We start from the raw sequence: 15955 nt of genomic DNA, 5'->3' as shown, positions 1-15955 counted from the left end.
TGGGAAACATTCCTGTCCTGATGTCTTGTGGAAACATAAAAAAAATGATACCAAAATATTTACAGTTATATTTTTATTTGTTGATCACAGGTGTCTAGCAAAACTGTGACTTCTACTCCAAGTTCGCCAGTTCGAGCGGAGTCTTGGTCTAGAGACAGATCAAAGTACCATTCCAGTGAGGTAATAGAGTGATTACGCATCTAAATATGAAGAGTTCAAAGCTACTAAGTGGCATCTGAAATGTTCTTCTATAATGAGCATTTTTCTCCTATGGTTAAGTGTAAGTTTAACATTTACTCTTCTGCTGTTAAGAATCAGTCATGGATGTGGAAACAGTACCAGAGTGACCACTACCAGGTAAATCTTAATCATGTTAGCATGTCGAAACTTGTTACTTTTCAGTAAAACTGTGCTCTTGTGAAATCTTAAAATCAGTAATATATAGGGTTTTCTTTACTCTCCTTAGGGATCCACATTTAGCAGGAGGGGCTCACAAAGAAGAGCGAAAAGCTATTTCATCAACCAATCCACTTTACAAAGCTTGCTAACTCAGGTAAATTTCAAGCAGCAAATTCATCGATAACACTTTACAATAACAGTACATGAATAATCTAATCGTGATCTGACATGAGTCACAAGAGTTCTTGTGTGACTAATGGCTACCTTAATTACTTATTAGTTTGTGTTGTTAAATAATGTATTAATTTACATTTAAGTTTAAGCTGAATGTAACCAACATGAACTCATGAGCTGTTATTGTAGCTTTATGACATGACTTTACTTGAAGCGGCTGTTGTTGTAAAGTGTTACCAATTCATCTTCCATTTACCAACAGATAAAATCAAAGTTAATTAATTAACTTCCTAAATTTTCAGAGGTTACATTTAATGCAGTCTCAAGAAAATGATTTGCTGGATTACGAGCCTCATCTTTACGCCTTTGAGGACAACACGGACAAGCTTGCAGATCTGGACCCCATAGACCTGCCCAGTAATGAGTTTAATCCTGATCTGCTTTCTGACCTTGGACCTGCATTTAAGAAACTGGCCTCTATCTGTAATCCAGGGTCAAAACAGAATTAATGATTGTCTAGTGATCAGTTACTGATCAGTCAGGGTCCAGTTATTTGTTACAAAGGGGGAAAAACAGCAAAAGATTTTAGTCTTAATGTCTTTAAATGTCTTTTTATATGTCATAATTGCACTGGTCAATTTGATTGGGAATGTTTTTTGTTTTGTTTGTTTTTTTTTTTCAACCCAGGCTCATTCTGAAAACGTAGCCCTATATACATTTCTGGAGAGTGCCAAATATGTCCCAGCACCTACGTTTTTTTTTGCAGTTTTGTTTTCGCGAATCCACCAGAGGCTGCAGTGTACGCTCTTTGAGATATCAAATTTCTCTCGCGAGTGCAAATCGCGCATGGTGTTCTCGTGTAAATCCACCAGAAGCCACTGACGACTGACTGACTGACAGACAAACCGTCCGATCCCCCCACCAACTCATACCTGCCAACACTTCTGCTTTTCACAGGAGTCTCCCGTATTTCAGATCCATCTCCCACCACCCTCCCGTTTTGTTATTTCTTCCAGCACCGCCTCCCCTACCACCCCCCAACACCCCACCCCCCCCCGGTCACCTGAAACCCGGTCCATAGTACAGTTACCAACACCACAGTACAGTTACTATTCGGTTCTCAACTGTGTTATTCTGACAAACACATACCACCACACCCCAACACACCGGTCTCCCAGAATTTTGGAGACAAATGTTGGCAGGTACACACCCACCCCCTTTCCAAAACCCAACCGATAGTGTTTTAAAAAGCACCGATTGACCAGCACCCACCGACTTCCCTAAACCCAACCTACAATGTTTTGAAAAGTGATTTACTGTTATGACATGACTTAACTTGGAGGGGCACCATTAACTCATCCTTAACTACTCATGAGCTTCTGTGTATAAACTTTCCATGTTGGTGTTGATAGAATACTTTTCTATTGTTATTCAGTGTAAACGCACATAAAAGGATGCCCATAAGGAGTTTGAGTAGTTAAGAATGGGTTAACGATAATGTGCCCCCCTCCAAGTAAAGTCATATAATTATACTTGACCCTATAATATAATAACAATGACAATATAATTATACATTAACGTCATAAGTTCATGATGGTTAAACTAATAATGTGGTAATTAACACATTAATTAACAAACAAGCATGTACTAACAAGGAATTAAGGTTGCCATTATTCACACATGAACTCACGTACCTTAACTCATCATTAGTTCATAATAAAGTAATGTTTACTTTACATATTAATATATTATTATTTATGTACTGTTATTGTAAAGTGTTACCAATTCATCTTCCATTTACCAACAGATAAAATCAAAGTTAATTAATTAAATTCCTCAATTTTCAGAGGTTACATTTAATGCAGTCTCAAGAAAATTAGTTGCTTGATTACGAGCCTCATCTTTATGCCTTTGAGTACAACATGGACAAATTTACAGACTTGGACCCCATAGACCTGCCCAGTAATGAGTTTAATCCTGATCTGCTTTCTGACCTTGGACCTGCATTTCATAAACTGGCCTCTATCTGTAATCCAGGGTCAAAACAAAATTAATGATTGTCTAGTGATCAGTTACTGATCAGTCAGGGTCCAGTTAATTGTTACAAAGGGGGAAAAACAGCGAAAGATTTTAGCCTTAATGTCTTTATATGTCTTTTATATGTCATAATCGCACTGGTCAGTTTGATTGGTAACATTTTTCTTTTGTTCGTTTTTTTTTGCTCACATTGGATTTTTTCAACCCAGGCTCATTCTGAAAACCTAGCCCATACATTTCTGGAGTGCACCAAATATGTCATAGAAGGTACGTTTTTTTTTTTTTTTTTTTTTTTGCAGTTTTTGTTTTCGCAAATCCAGCAGAGGCAGCTGTGTATGCTTTTTCAGATCTCAAGTTTCTCTTGCGAGTGCCATTCGCACCTGCTGTTCTCGCGTAAACCCACCAGAAGTCGCTGTGTACACTTTTTTAGATCTCATATTTCTCCCGCGAGTGCCATTCACACCTACTGTTCTCACGCAAATCCACCGCCGCTGTCGACTGACTGACTGACCAACCGTTCGATACCCTCACCCACTCATACCTGCCAACACTTCCGTTTTTTTCCCCGGGAGTCTCGTATATTTCAGACCCATCCCGATCCCGTTTTGTTATTTCTACCAGAAAACTTCTGTTATTTCACGCTGTCCTGGTACTCACCTTTTTATAGTATGTAACATCCCTGGGTTGCCAACTTTGGCATAGTACTTATCCGATTGCATCGGCCACGAGTACAGTTACTAACCCAGTTCTTAACTGTGTTATTCAGACAAACACAAACCGCCACACCCCAACACACCGGTTTCCCGGAATTTTGCAGACAAATCTTGGCAGGCACCCAACCCCTTTCCTAAACCCAACCGACAGTGTTTTGAAAAGTGATCCAGAAAAAGAAAAGCCCCCTGAATTTTATCACATTCTCACCCTGTATTTTAATTGTTTATTTTATATTTTGTAATTTGTTTTTGTCTTACCTGCTTTATGGAATCATTCTTTGCCTGACTCGAACACCGTCAACTCCTATCTGTGCCGCAAATCCTCTGATGTATGCAACGAGCCACTGGACAAACTGGTAACGTAAAGCTGTCCATATGGAGGTAAGCAGTCAGCACGAAAAGAAACGGCATCATACCGTCTCGTATCGTTTGTTTTAAACTGTTATAAATACTTCTGGCTACATAATTTGCAATCTCCTGAAATGTATATAGGGCTACGTTTTCAAAATAACCCTATGTTGATTTTTTTGTGTCTTAAATGGGATAAGTACTATTTTTACAATTTTTAAGTAAAAAACTAAGCTGCCATGTTAAATGTATATTTTAAAACATAAACTTTACAGTTTTTAGTTTTTCATTTATAAATTTTTTTTTTAAATCTCCTGAGGGTGGAAGATATATATACAGTGGGAAACTTTACATTGGGAGTATTTATCACATCATCGTTTTTCTCAGAAAACATATTTTTAAAGTTGCTGCTGACTTGAAATTTTAGGTTTTGTAAAATAAAATAAAATGACACAAGAAAAAGTTATGAACAGATGAAGAAAGAGAGGTGTAGAAAGGCAGTGAAAGCCCAGACAGCAGCTGAAATCTCTCAGTAGTTTTTCAGCAACCCTCTGCCCTTCGTCACTGTAAATTAATATTAGCAGCTTCTGTCCAACATCTCCATTAGCAGGACGATGAAGATGAAACCAGGGTGGACATTTCAGCAAGACAATGAATCAAAACACAGCCAAGGAAACTCTCAAAGGGTTTCAAGGAAATAAACTCAAACTGTAGAATGGCCCAGCCAATCACCTGACTCGAATCCAATAGAAAATACAAAATAAAGATGTGTTCGGATAGACAAAACCCACAGAATCATCAGGATTTTTACACTCTGTTGAAGTCTGTGATAAAATCACACCTGAGCAATGCATGTGACTTCATTCTACTTATATATATGTTCACTTCTTTCACAAACCTTTGGGTCACAAGTCCAACTCTCTAACCATTAAGCCATAGCTGCCCCTGTGTGTTTTGCACCTGCAAAGACAGGCCATTACTACCTCAGAGAACTTGCATTGATCTGTACTTCATTCTTAGTGTGATTGTTTAAACAAATAAAGTAATATGATTTAAGTAAAACTAATTTTGTACTCAGGGATATAAATATGTAAATAGAAACATATCCTTAATCGTGTGATTTTTTTTTTAATACAATCTTTGTATACATTGGAAATATATTACTATCCTTGCTTAATTAAAATGCAGAAAGAACAAAAAGTTGCAGAAATGATGAGTTACTCAAAGATAATAGATGAACTTCTTGTTTTGCTACCTTTGAAGCAGTGATTGATTTTTGTTTTATTTTCAGAGCACTGAAAATATTGATTGAATGCTCATCATGTATTCTTTTATTTTCTGAAAATAAAAAGAGATTGTTAATAAATGTAATAATTTAAGTGTGCATTTAGAAATAAATATATTGTATGTCTTATAAAAATCTAAAACTTAGTTGATTAATTAAAACACATCATTACATTTTAAAAAAGCAAACCAGCCAGCATGCACAAGACATCTTGTTAAAGTACACAATTACCAATTACAGTATTTTCAATTTTTGGTTTAACATTACATTAACACCCTTATTTGTGTGTGTTTTTTCATTTCTCATGTTAATCGCCAATGTTACTCTATTTTGAAAGCTGTCGGACAGTATTACAGGGCACGGAATATCGATGTTATGTTTGGTTGGATTGCATGTCAATCAAACTGCTACAACAGGTCAATTATGCATTAAAGTCATCATGAAACGGAAGTTAAGATTATCCTTTTTTTCCCACTATCATGACACATCCACTAGAAACAGTCTTGAAATGAGAATAAATGTAGGGCGTTGCATGATTTTGTTCTTTGGGAACGGACTGGATTGTTGAAATTCAGAAGTTGATGAAGGAAGACTAATGAATGGATGAACTCAGAGCAGAAAGAAGACCCCCACTGATAACATTCCTTTAACACCCGTTTTTGTGTGAAAAATAATTCAAAAAAGATTATAAAGCTTATTAGTGATAACAAGGAAAAAGGATTGGTGTTGATGATGGGTAAAAAAAAATCACTTGAAAGACAGTAGTTGAAAAAGCCAATGTTTTACCCAATACTTTCCAGAACCTTCAGCTACTCTTTCTCAAACTGGTGAAAAGGATTATCCCAATCCCATACAGATGGCTGAATCAATAGCAACATTCAAAGGCCAACTAAAAACTACATTTAAACATTTGTTTTCCTCCCTATTCCCTATGCACGTCATGATTTTTCCAAGTACGTAGCGATCCTGGATAAACATCTATAATGATCCTGGAACATCATTTTTGTTTGAAAACTAAAATCTATACCTATTCCCTACCCCTAAACTCAACCATAACTGTAAATGATTGCCAAAATCAGAAGGGAATAATAGTTGGAAAACAATCATTTTGAAGTGCATAAGCCTTACTGTAAGCCTAAACGTGACATAAACGGTAAACAGATCTTTTAATTCTGATTGGCTGATTGGAATGTTGTTCCAGGAGCAACATAGATGTTAATCCAGGAACATGTCCTACTTGGTGAAATCGAGTTGGTGATTCCCTATACCCTGAGTATTGCCTCTTTATTATGAGTTGCTTAAAGAGCGCCTATTATGCATTAAAAAGGGTCATATTTTGTTTTGGGGGGTCTCCAACAACAGTCTGATGTGCATGCAAGGTCAAAAAACTGTTTCATTTTCTTATAATTGGCATTTATTTGTATCTAATTATCCCAGGGACTCCCATATGATTCGTTTAGTGATTTATTTGTTCCCAAACCCCTCCTTAGTGTGAGGCATTTCGGCGTTTTTTGGACAGCTTTTGGGCTGGAATCAGTCAGCTACATCTGGCAGTAGATCACAAGCTCACAAATGCATTTAAATCTGTAAACAAAGCGGCACGCGTCGTGTTTTCAACATGGTTTTAGACGCGATATAAGAATATAAAGAGATAACCAGATACAGTACAAGCGGTTACAAGTAACAAAAAACAATTAAATACATAATTTGCAAGCTAGAGAAAACAAGGAGGCAGCCATTTTAATCACACTTACACTTGTGAAATGGAGGAAGAAACTGATCCAAGAACTGTGTACTGTAAAGTTTCTGTCAAGCTTTGACAAAGTCCCATACATCAATAGTCTTTTCTGATCGTTCCTTCAACTAATGGCTGATGAATCCCCTGTTGTAAGCATGTAGATTGCTGAAGCACTCGTTAGAAAAATGAGAGGAACACAGCACAAGGCTGAGGTATTTTTTGCTAAAATAAACTACAGCCACTGACTCTTCACAGCCTCATCTTTGGGTAGGGAAAAGAAACACTAACATTCCTTCACACTTCAGAGCACAGCGTTTTCGTTTCGTTTGCACTTTCAGATTTAAGCCTTAGCTGGATATTTCACTTCACTGTCATTCGGACAAAAGCACAGGCAAAATTATTAAATGTACATGTGAGAGGAATGAAGATTTAAAACATACATTTTGAAAATATAATTATGTATTGTTTAGTTTTAAAAGAGAAGGACCCCAACCGGGTCTTTATTTGCCTATGTTTCCTGCATCAGATCAGATCAGGTTGTTCGTTTACTATGTGCAGTATAAATGTAGTATGATGAATAGCTGATGCACTCGAAACATCTAATACTTTGTGATAGCCAAGTTCATGAATTCATATTTTTAGAGCTTTGGTGTTTCCACCTTTTTGTATATTTTTTTATTTAAGTAACTGGTGTATTGCCACTATTCAATAACAAATTTTAAACTTTAGTTGATATGTAATGTATCTGTGTGTTATGAAGCGGACAGGAGACAGAGGTAAGGAAACGTTAGGGTGTTTATTAAATGACAACAAGGAGCACATGAAGGATAGCCAGGAGGATCAGGAATGATGTTGGGGTCTTTTCCTCCGTGGCTGGGTAACAGGAATACACGAGGATGGACAGCACACACCAGATACAGCTGACAGAGGATGACACAGACTTGGAAGGACTGGAAGACAGGACGATTCGGGAGGACCAGGAAGACTAGGAGGAATACAAAGAGAACAGGTAAGTAAATCGTTTGTTTTAGCTGAGGATGACTACGCTGAGTGGTCGCTCAGTTGTCCGCTTTCGTCGAGACGAGCCCGGACAATGAGCGACTGGAGTGCTGTGCTTTTATCTGGTGCTCGTGAATGTGATGCAGCTGTGTGCTCATTAGAAGTCAGGTGATGGTGATCTTCGTGAGTGGGGGTCGTGAGAGCCTGACCAATCCATGACAGTACCCCCCTCCCCAGGGCCCGCTCCTGAGGGCCGACACCTCCGACGCCGTGGTGGTCTCCCTCTGCCTCTAGGCGCTGGGAACTCAGGGTGGCTCTCATGAAACTCCACCATGAGACTAGGATCGAGAATATCAGCTCTGGGAACCCATGTCCTTTCTTCGGGGCCGTACCCTTCCCAGTCCACCAGGTACTCCAACTGGCCACCACGACGTCGGGAACGCAAGATCTCCTTCACTGCGTAGACGGCTCCTTCTTCTAGGAGCAGTGGAGGAGGGGGTTCCTCTTCGTGGTCAGGCTCTGTGGAGGGAAGAACAGGATCGTGATAGGGTTTCAGGAGTGATACGTGGAATGTAGGGTGAATACGGTAGTGAGAGGGTAATTGTAGTTTGTAGGTGACGGGGTTAACCTGTTCCACGATGGTGAAGGGACCAACAAATCGGGGACTTAACTTGCGAGAGGGCAGTCGCATGCGTATGTCCCGGGTGGATAGCCACACCTTTTGTCCGGGTGTGTATCTGGGTTCTTCAGACCTTCTCCTATCGGCGGTTACCTTGCTTCGACGGACTGCCCTCTGCAGATGTTGATGAGCCTCGTCCCAGACTCTCTCGCTCTCCCGGAACCAGTGATCCACTGCGGGGACATCAGATGGTTCGCCATCCCAGGGAAAGAGCGGTGGTTGGAAGCCCAGGACGCACTGGAATGGCGTGAGTCCGGTGGAGGGTTGCCGCAGTGAATTTTGGGCATATTCTGCCCAGCCCAAATACTGGCTCCAGGAGTTCTGGTGACCACTGCAGAAGGTCCTCAGGAACCGTCCCACCTCCTGAATCTTCCTCTCTGTCTGCCCGTTGGTTTGGGGATGATATCCAGAAGAGAGGCTGACGGCCACACCTAGGAGCTTGAAGAAGGCTTTCCATAGACGTGAGATGAACTGTGGACCTCTGTCCGACACAATATCTTCTGGAATACCAAATGACCTGAAGACTTGATTAAAGATATTGTCGGCAGTTTCAAAGGCTGTGGGAAGACCTTTCAGAGGGATTAGTTTGACAAACTTTGAGAATCTATCTACTATGACTAGAATACAGGTATTACCTTCTGACGAAGGGAGGTCAGTGATAAAGTCCACTCCTAGGTGTGACCAGGGACGGTTCGGAATCGGCAAGGGATGGAGCTTTCCAGCGGGTAGATGACGTGGGCTCTTGGATTGGGCACAGTCCTTACAGCCCTGAACATATTGCCTCACATCCCTTGCCATGTTTGGCCACCAGAATCGTTGGGATACTAGCGAGAGAGTATTGTTGATCCCTGGATGTCCAGTGCCTAGCGAGGTATGTAAGGAGTGGATCAGATCTACCCGGTGTTCAGGTGGTATGAACTGCCGATGAGGAGGGCATCCCGGCGGAGCAGGGGCTTCCGGAGTGGCAACGACTGGAGGAGCGTTCCAGGTGATCGGACAAATGGAGATGTGTTCGGGAAGAATCTTCGTTGGGAGTTCTTCATGATCGTGATGCTCGTGTAAACGAGAGAGAGCGTCTGCTCTTAGATTCTTGGGTCCTGGACGATAGGAAATGGAGAAATCAAAACGTGAGAAGAAAAGTGACCATCTGGCTTGACGTGGACATAGTCTCTTGGCCTCTTTGATGTATTGGAGGTTTTTGTGATCTGTGATCACCTGGAACGGATGTTTGGCTCCCTCCAACCAGTGACGCCACTCCTCCAAGGCTAGCTTGATTGCTAGAAGCTCCCTGTCTCCTATGCTGTAATTCTGCTCCGCCGGGCTCAACTTCCGAGAGAAATAGGCACAGGGATGCAGTCGGGGCGGTGTATCATGATGTTGAGATAATACTGCCCCGACGCCGGTGGTGGATGCGTCCACTTCCACCACGAAAGGAAGATTTGGGTCAGGATGAGTCAGGAGTGGGGCCCTTGTGAACTCCTTCTTAAGAAGGCGGAAGGCTGCGGCTGCTTCTTTGGTCCACTCCAGTCCTTTGGGTTTACCCTTGAGGAGATTAGTGAGAGGTGATGTAATCCTGCTGTAGTCCTTGATAAACCGTCTATAAAAGTTAGCAAACCCAAGAAACCTCTGGAGCTCCTTAATGGAAGTGGGTTCTGACCAGGATAGAACAGCCTCAATTTTCTTCCCATCCATACGTATACCGGTTTGGTCAATGATGTATCCCAAGAAATGAATCGACTTCTGGTGGAATGAGCATTTCTCCGCTTTGAGGTAGAGGTGATGTTCTCTCAATGTGTGTAGGACCTCCGCAACGTGTTGGCGATGTTCGGCCTCACTCCGGGAGTAAATGAGGATGTCATCTATGTACACTATTACACAGTGGTGAAGAAACTCCCGGAGGACTTCATGAATGAAGTTTTGGAATACGGAGGGGGCGTTGACCAGACCGTAAGGCATGACCTCATATTCATAGTGGCCAGTAGGGGTCACGAATGCTGTCTTCCATTGGTCCCCCTCACGTATTCTTATCAGATTATACGCGCTGCGGAGGTCCAATTTAGTGAAGACTTTAGCTTCTCGGAGCTGTTCCAAAGCGGCTGGTACCAGAGGAAGGGGATATCGGTATTTTACTGTACCGTTATTTAGGACCCTGTAGTCGATGCATGGACGCAGCCCTCCGTCCTTCTTGGCCACAAAGAAGAAGCTTGAGGCGGCTGGTGATTTTGAGTGACGTATGTACCCCTGACTCAGAGCCTCCCTTATGTAATCTTCCATTGCCTGATTCTCTGGAAGCGAGAGCGGGTAGATCCTACCTCTTGGCAACTGGGCATCTGGAACTAGGTCGATCGCGCAGTCCCATGGCCGATGCGGCGGTAGCTGGGAAGCTCTCTTGGGGCAGAAGACATCATGAAAGGAGCTGTACTCCTTAGGAATGTGGATAGACTGCTTCTCAGGAGGGCTCTCGACCGATGTTGCAAACAAAGAAATGGGGTTCCGACCTTGAAGAGGGAGATTTGGAAAACAGGCAGGTGTACATCCAGATCCCCATTTCTTTATCTCTCCTGTGCCCCAAGAGATGATGGGATCGTGCTTCACCAGCCACGGGCGCCCTAGAATGATGTCCATATTTGCACCCTCCAGAACCAGAAATTGAATCCTCTCTTGATGTAACAACCCCACTTGAAGAAGGATGTCTTCGCATTGTCGATGGATACGGGTCGAAGATCGAGTGCACTGGGTTATCGGTTGTATCTGGTATATATGCGAGGACGCCTCAGTACGGAGGTGGAGTTGACGACAGAGGGATTGGGAGATGAAGTTCCCTGCTGACCCGGAGTCGATGAGGGCTGTGACAAGGAGAGAAATAGAGGCAGTAGTTATTTGTACGGTGGTAGTAAGTGGTTTACATTGTTCAATATTCGTACTGAATACACTCACTGAAGTCCGAATGGGACGAAGGGGACACTCCATACGGGTGTGTCCACTGACACCGCAGTATAGACACAGACCCCGGGTCAGCCTCCTCTGTCGTTCCGCTGATGTCAGTCTTCCAGACTCTATTATCATGGGTTCTGGTTCTGGAGAGGCTGTTGACTCAGGCGATTGGAGGAGTGCAGACGAGGGGGTGATGGTGTCCTGTTGATAGGAACGGAGACGATCGGAACATCGGAGAGAATGTTGGATGAATCTCTCCAGACCCATTGTATCATCTAATGTGGCCAGTTGGATTCGGAGAGTGGGTTCCAAGCCGAGCCGGTACGTGGTCAACAACGATCTCTCATTCCATCCACTTGCAGCTGCTAGAGTGCGAAACCGGAGAGCATATTCCTGTGTAGATAGAGTACCTTGCTTTAGATGATACAGCTGCTCTCCAGCGGCTACTTCCCCATCAGAACGTCCAAACACCTCTTTGAAATACTCCGTGAAGGTAGTGATGGAATTCATGACCGGCCCGGCTTGGTTCCAGATCGTCTCAGCCCATTTAAGTGCAGGTCCAGAGAGTAGAGATACGATGTAGGCGATCTTCGACTTATCTGTGGGATATAGAGAAGGTTGCATTTCGAATATGAGGGAACATTGTAACAGAAAACCATTGCACTCCCCCGCTCCGCCTGAGTAGGGCGCTGGTCGGGCCATGGGACTGGAAGGAAGGGCCGAAGAAGAAACTGTGGAGGCGGAAGTGCTCGGTGCTGGTGGTGCGTTGGAAAGTGGAGCTGGTGGCTGTAGAATCCGCTTCAACTGGTCCACCAGCTCTTGAAGGTGATCGGGGGTGCTCATGTTGTCGTCGTTATGGGTCCGGGCTTCTGTTATGAAGCGGACAGGAGACAGAGGTAAGGAAACGTTAGGGTGTTTATTAAATGACAACAAGGAGCACATGAAGGATAGCCAGGAGGATCAGGAATGATGTTGGGGTCTTTTCCTCCGTGGCTGGGTAACAGGAATACACGAGGATGGACAGCACACACCAGATACAGCTGACAGAGGATGACACAGACTTGGAAGGACTGGAAGACAGGACGATTCGGGAGGACCAGGAAGACTAGGAGGAATACAAAGAGAACAGGTAAGTAAATCGTTTGTTTTAGCTGAGGATGACTACGCTGAGTGGTCGCTCAGTTGTCCGCTTTCGTCGAGACGAGCCCGGACAATGAGCGACTGGAGTGCTGTGCTTTTATCTGGTGCTCGTGAATGTGATGCAGCTGTGTGCTCATTAGAAGTCAGGTGATGGTGATCTTCGTGAGTGGGGGTCGTGAGAGCCTGACCAATCCATGACACTGTGTGAACATAAACAACATCTCTGAAAGTAATACACTCAAAGTTTAATGCGAAAGGAGACATTGAGTTTTACAGAGTTTGCTTAGCAAAGCCTACAGTGAACAAAGTTTGGGGACTACAAAAAATTCATCCGGGCTAGGAAGATCACAAAGGTTGAGGTTACGTGCATTCATCAGGCGCATACAGCCCACACAAAAACAGGCCGTAGCCTGAAGCGCTATAGTGTTATAGCAGAGAAATGATCTATTTATCTATTTCTAATTTCTAATTATCTATTTCCACAGCTCGTTCTGTTTCTGTATTTGGGCTTCCACACAACACAAAGAGAGAAATGCTTACAGTTCAATTTTAATTATGTTTAATTATGTTCCACAGAATTATAAAAAAGATACAGCTAGAATTTGACAAAGGAGAGCTTCCAGAATGTCTCCCAGTTCAGTGCTGTATTCAGGTAAAAACTCCTCAAAGAAGGAGCAGCTCCAACTATATTAGAAGAAGCTGTGGCTTGTGATCCACAACCTGTATGTAGCTTTATTTGTTAAAGTTGATCTACTACATGCAGAGTTTCTAGAAATAATGGCATGTTGTAGCAAGGACGTAAACAAGGATGAAAACAACAAGAAATGCTACTTGCTACTAAACGCTTTTTGACATTGATCCATGAATTACAGCACATTATGTCAGCTGACCAATCAGAGCCTTTTGAGTGTGGCCTTTCGAAGGAACTAGGAAATATGACATATGTCATTATCATGTTAACTGAGTAGCTGTATATAATCAAAGTAAGATATATGAAAAAATAACGTGTTACAGTTACAAATAACAATACAGTTATTTTGCCACACAAAAGTGTTTTAGGAGCTTTGTGTGATTACAGTTGAACCATTAAAGTCACGTGATGTTTTGAAAGTTTTGGGGTTCCTTTTCTGGAACTTTACTAAGTGTCTTGAGACCATTGCACTCAATGGAGGGTCAAAATTCTCTTGGATTTAATCTAAAATAGCTTAATTAGTGTTCTGATGATTAACAAAGGTCTCAGGGTGGAGGAACAATATAAGGTTGACTAATTGATAACAGAATTTTTATTTTTGAGTCAACTAACCCTTACTTTTTAGAAGCCAAGAGTTTGGTGAACATTGGGAGATTCAGTTAAGGGGTGGTATGCCTGGGGGGGGGGGGATTATGATTAACTGCCTGAGACACCACAAAAATGGTACCAGACCAGTGAGGCTAGTGTGTTGGTCTTTTGTTCCACTGTGGTTTTTGCAAAAGAAAATGAGGGAGATCCTGTAACTTTTAGCCTGTTTTTAGCATTTCTCACAGCTCATTCATTTGGAAAGCAGCAATAATTAGCATGAAATAGTCTCCCACAATTGACCCTTCACAAACCTTACCCTACTTCTCTTTGTCAGACAAGCTTTCAGGATCGGCCATAGCACTCCACTATCAATTTGTGCACTTCACAAAGAAATAGTGAATAATTTCTGGGAAAATTACATATTGATTTTGCACAGAAGCAGAAATAAAGGTCTAAGATATGCATACAACTGGTATATTTATGTGTAACTGTGAAATGAAAAATAGAAAAAGAAGAAAAAAAGAGTGAAGCTGCAGCCTACAAGTGTATTGATGGGCAGTTTGGATCATTTGAATATAAATAAAGTTTTACATATTGATCCCCTAAAATAATTCTCAAACACATGCAAACAGCATCTGAAACAAGACAAAACTATTAATGAATTTATACAGAAAAAGACAGTAAAGATTTGGTTTTCACACCTGTCATCTTCGAATTCCTCAGCTAGTTATTTTACCTCATTACAAATCTCATAAATTAAAGTTACACAGGCTGTGCTGGTCCAGAAAAGATTAGCTCAGTCTTGAGTCCTTGCATTTCAACTTGTCAGTTTAGCAGTAATATTGTCACGTCATATTTACATGCAAAGCTTAATTCTAATATCTACTAGAAGCTTTGAATATAAATATGAAGATATTACTTCTTATATGATAACGATCAGAATTACTGCTATGACCATTCAAGTAGTTAAAGAATTCTGGTAGTTGCAGTGTTAAGAAAAATAAAATGGACTGAAAGAGTGGTAAAACATGTGACAATGTAACTTGTTTACAAGTCTTTCATGCACACAAATCAGTGGAGGAACCATTTCAACCAATTTTCAAATTTCAGTGGGGGGCCTGTGGGCCTGCCCGTCCACGGCCAGCGTGGGCCTAATGAGGGCTTATCGGGGGCTAGATGAGGGCTGCCTATACAGGGCCAACACTAATTGGCTAATGCTTTGCCAGTAAGCAAATAGCCTGCTTTGGGCCCGAATAGGCTAGCCCATGCTAGGCCTTCATGGGATTAATGTGGGCTGTCCACTAGTGGTGGCCACTCACAAAGAGCCAGCAGTGAGCCCACAACCATGGGCCAAATCTGAGCTAGCTCGCACTAGTGAATGCAATGATGCTAAACTTCCCTACTGAAAAATCCAGCTTAAACCAGCCTAGGCTGGTTGGCTGGTTTTAGCTGGTTGACCAGCCTGGTTTTAGAGGGGTTTTGGCCATTTCCAGGCTGGTTTCCAGCCATTTCCAGCCTGGTCTTAGCTGGTCAGGCTGGAAAATGACCAGCTAAAACCAGCTTGACCACCAAGCCAGGCTGGGAGCCCAGCTAAAACCAGCTATGTCCATCTTAAACCAGGCTGGTCAAGCTGGTTTTAGCTGGATTTAGTTGGTCATTTTCCAGCCTGACCAGCTAAGACCAGGCTGGAAAAGGCTGGTAACCAGCCTGGAAATGGCCAAAACCCCTCTAAAACCAGGCTGGTCAACCAGCTAAAACCAGCCAACCAGCCTAGGCTGGTTTAAGCTGGATTTTTCAGCAGGGTTAAGACATGGGCCCAGTTGCATAAACTGTTTAGAGTCATAAAACATTCTAATCACCAATTTATTTTTCTTTAAGACTGGCTGTAAAGCGTCCATTCATTCATATGCAATTAAATTAATACAATATATATTTTTTTTCTTTTATCAAAAGCATGGTAAGATTTTTTTAGATGATTTTGGACTGTTTTCCCCCTGTAACAGGTTGCATTAGCATCTAGCATCAACAGAAATGGTTATTACATAAACTCCATACTGTATGTTTTAAGAAATGCCTAAGGTTTCAACACCCTCAAGAGTTTCCTAAATCTGAATCTTGAAAAATAAAAAAAAACATTTCGAAACTAATAGCAACTCTGTGTTGTGATTGTTTTAATAAAGCAATTAATAGACTTGATTTTACAAATTTGTCCATCTCGTCCATTCATCCA

The 15955-nt window shown here is 41.9% G+C and overlaps 1 protein-coding gene across 1 annotated transcript in view; it reads left to right on the top strand.

Annotated features, from left to right (window-relative positions):
• cdh27 (cadherin 27) overlaps nucleotides 1–5406 on the top strand; it is a 40777-nt gene extending 35371 nt beyond the window's left edge. Inside the window, exons 14-17 of the mRNA XM_056468376.1 lie at nucleotides 91–180; nucleotides 313–357; nucleotides 467–553; nucleotides 876–5406. Coding sequence (XP_056324351.1) covers nucleotides 91–180; nucleotides 313–357; nucleotides 467–553; nucleotides 876–1082 — 429 coding nt within the window. The 3' untranslated portion in view covers nucleotides 1083–5406. The remainder of the gene's footprint in view (nucleotides 1–90; nucleotides 181–312; nucleotides 358–466; nucleotides 554–875) is intronic.
• The last annotated feature ends 10549 nt before the right edge of the window (nucleotides 5407–15955 follow it).

This window comes from Danio aesculapii, chromosome 11 (genome assembly GCF_903798145.1).
Source record: "Danio aesculapii chromosome 11, fDanAes4.1, whole genome shotgun sequence".
Lineage (NCBI taxonomy): Eukaryota > Metazoa > Chordata > Actinopteri > Cypriniformes > Danionidae > Danio > Danio aesculapii.
This window is presented reverse-complemented; position numbering and strand designations above follow the sequence as displayed.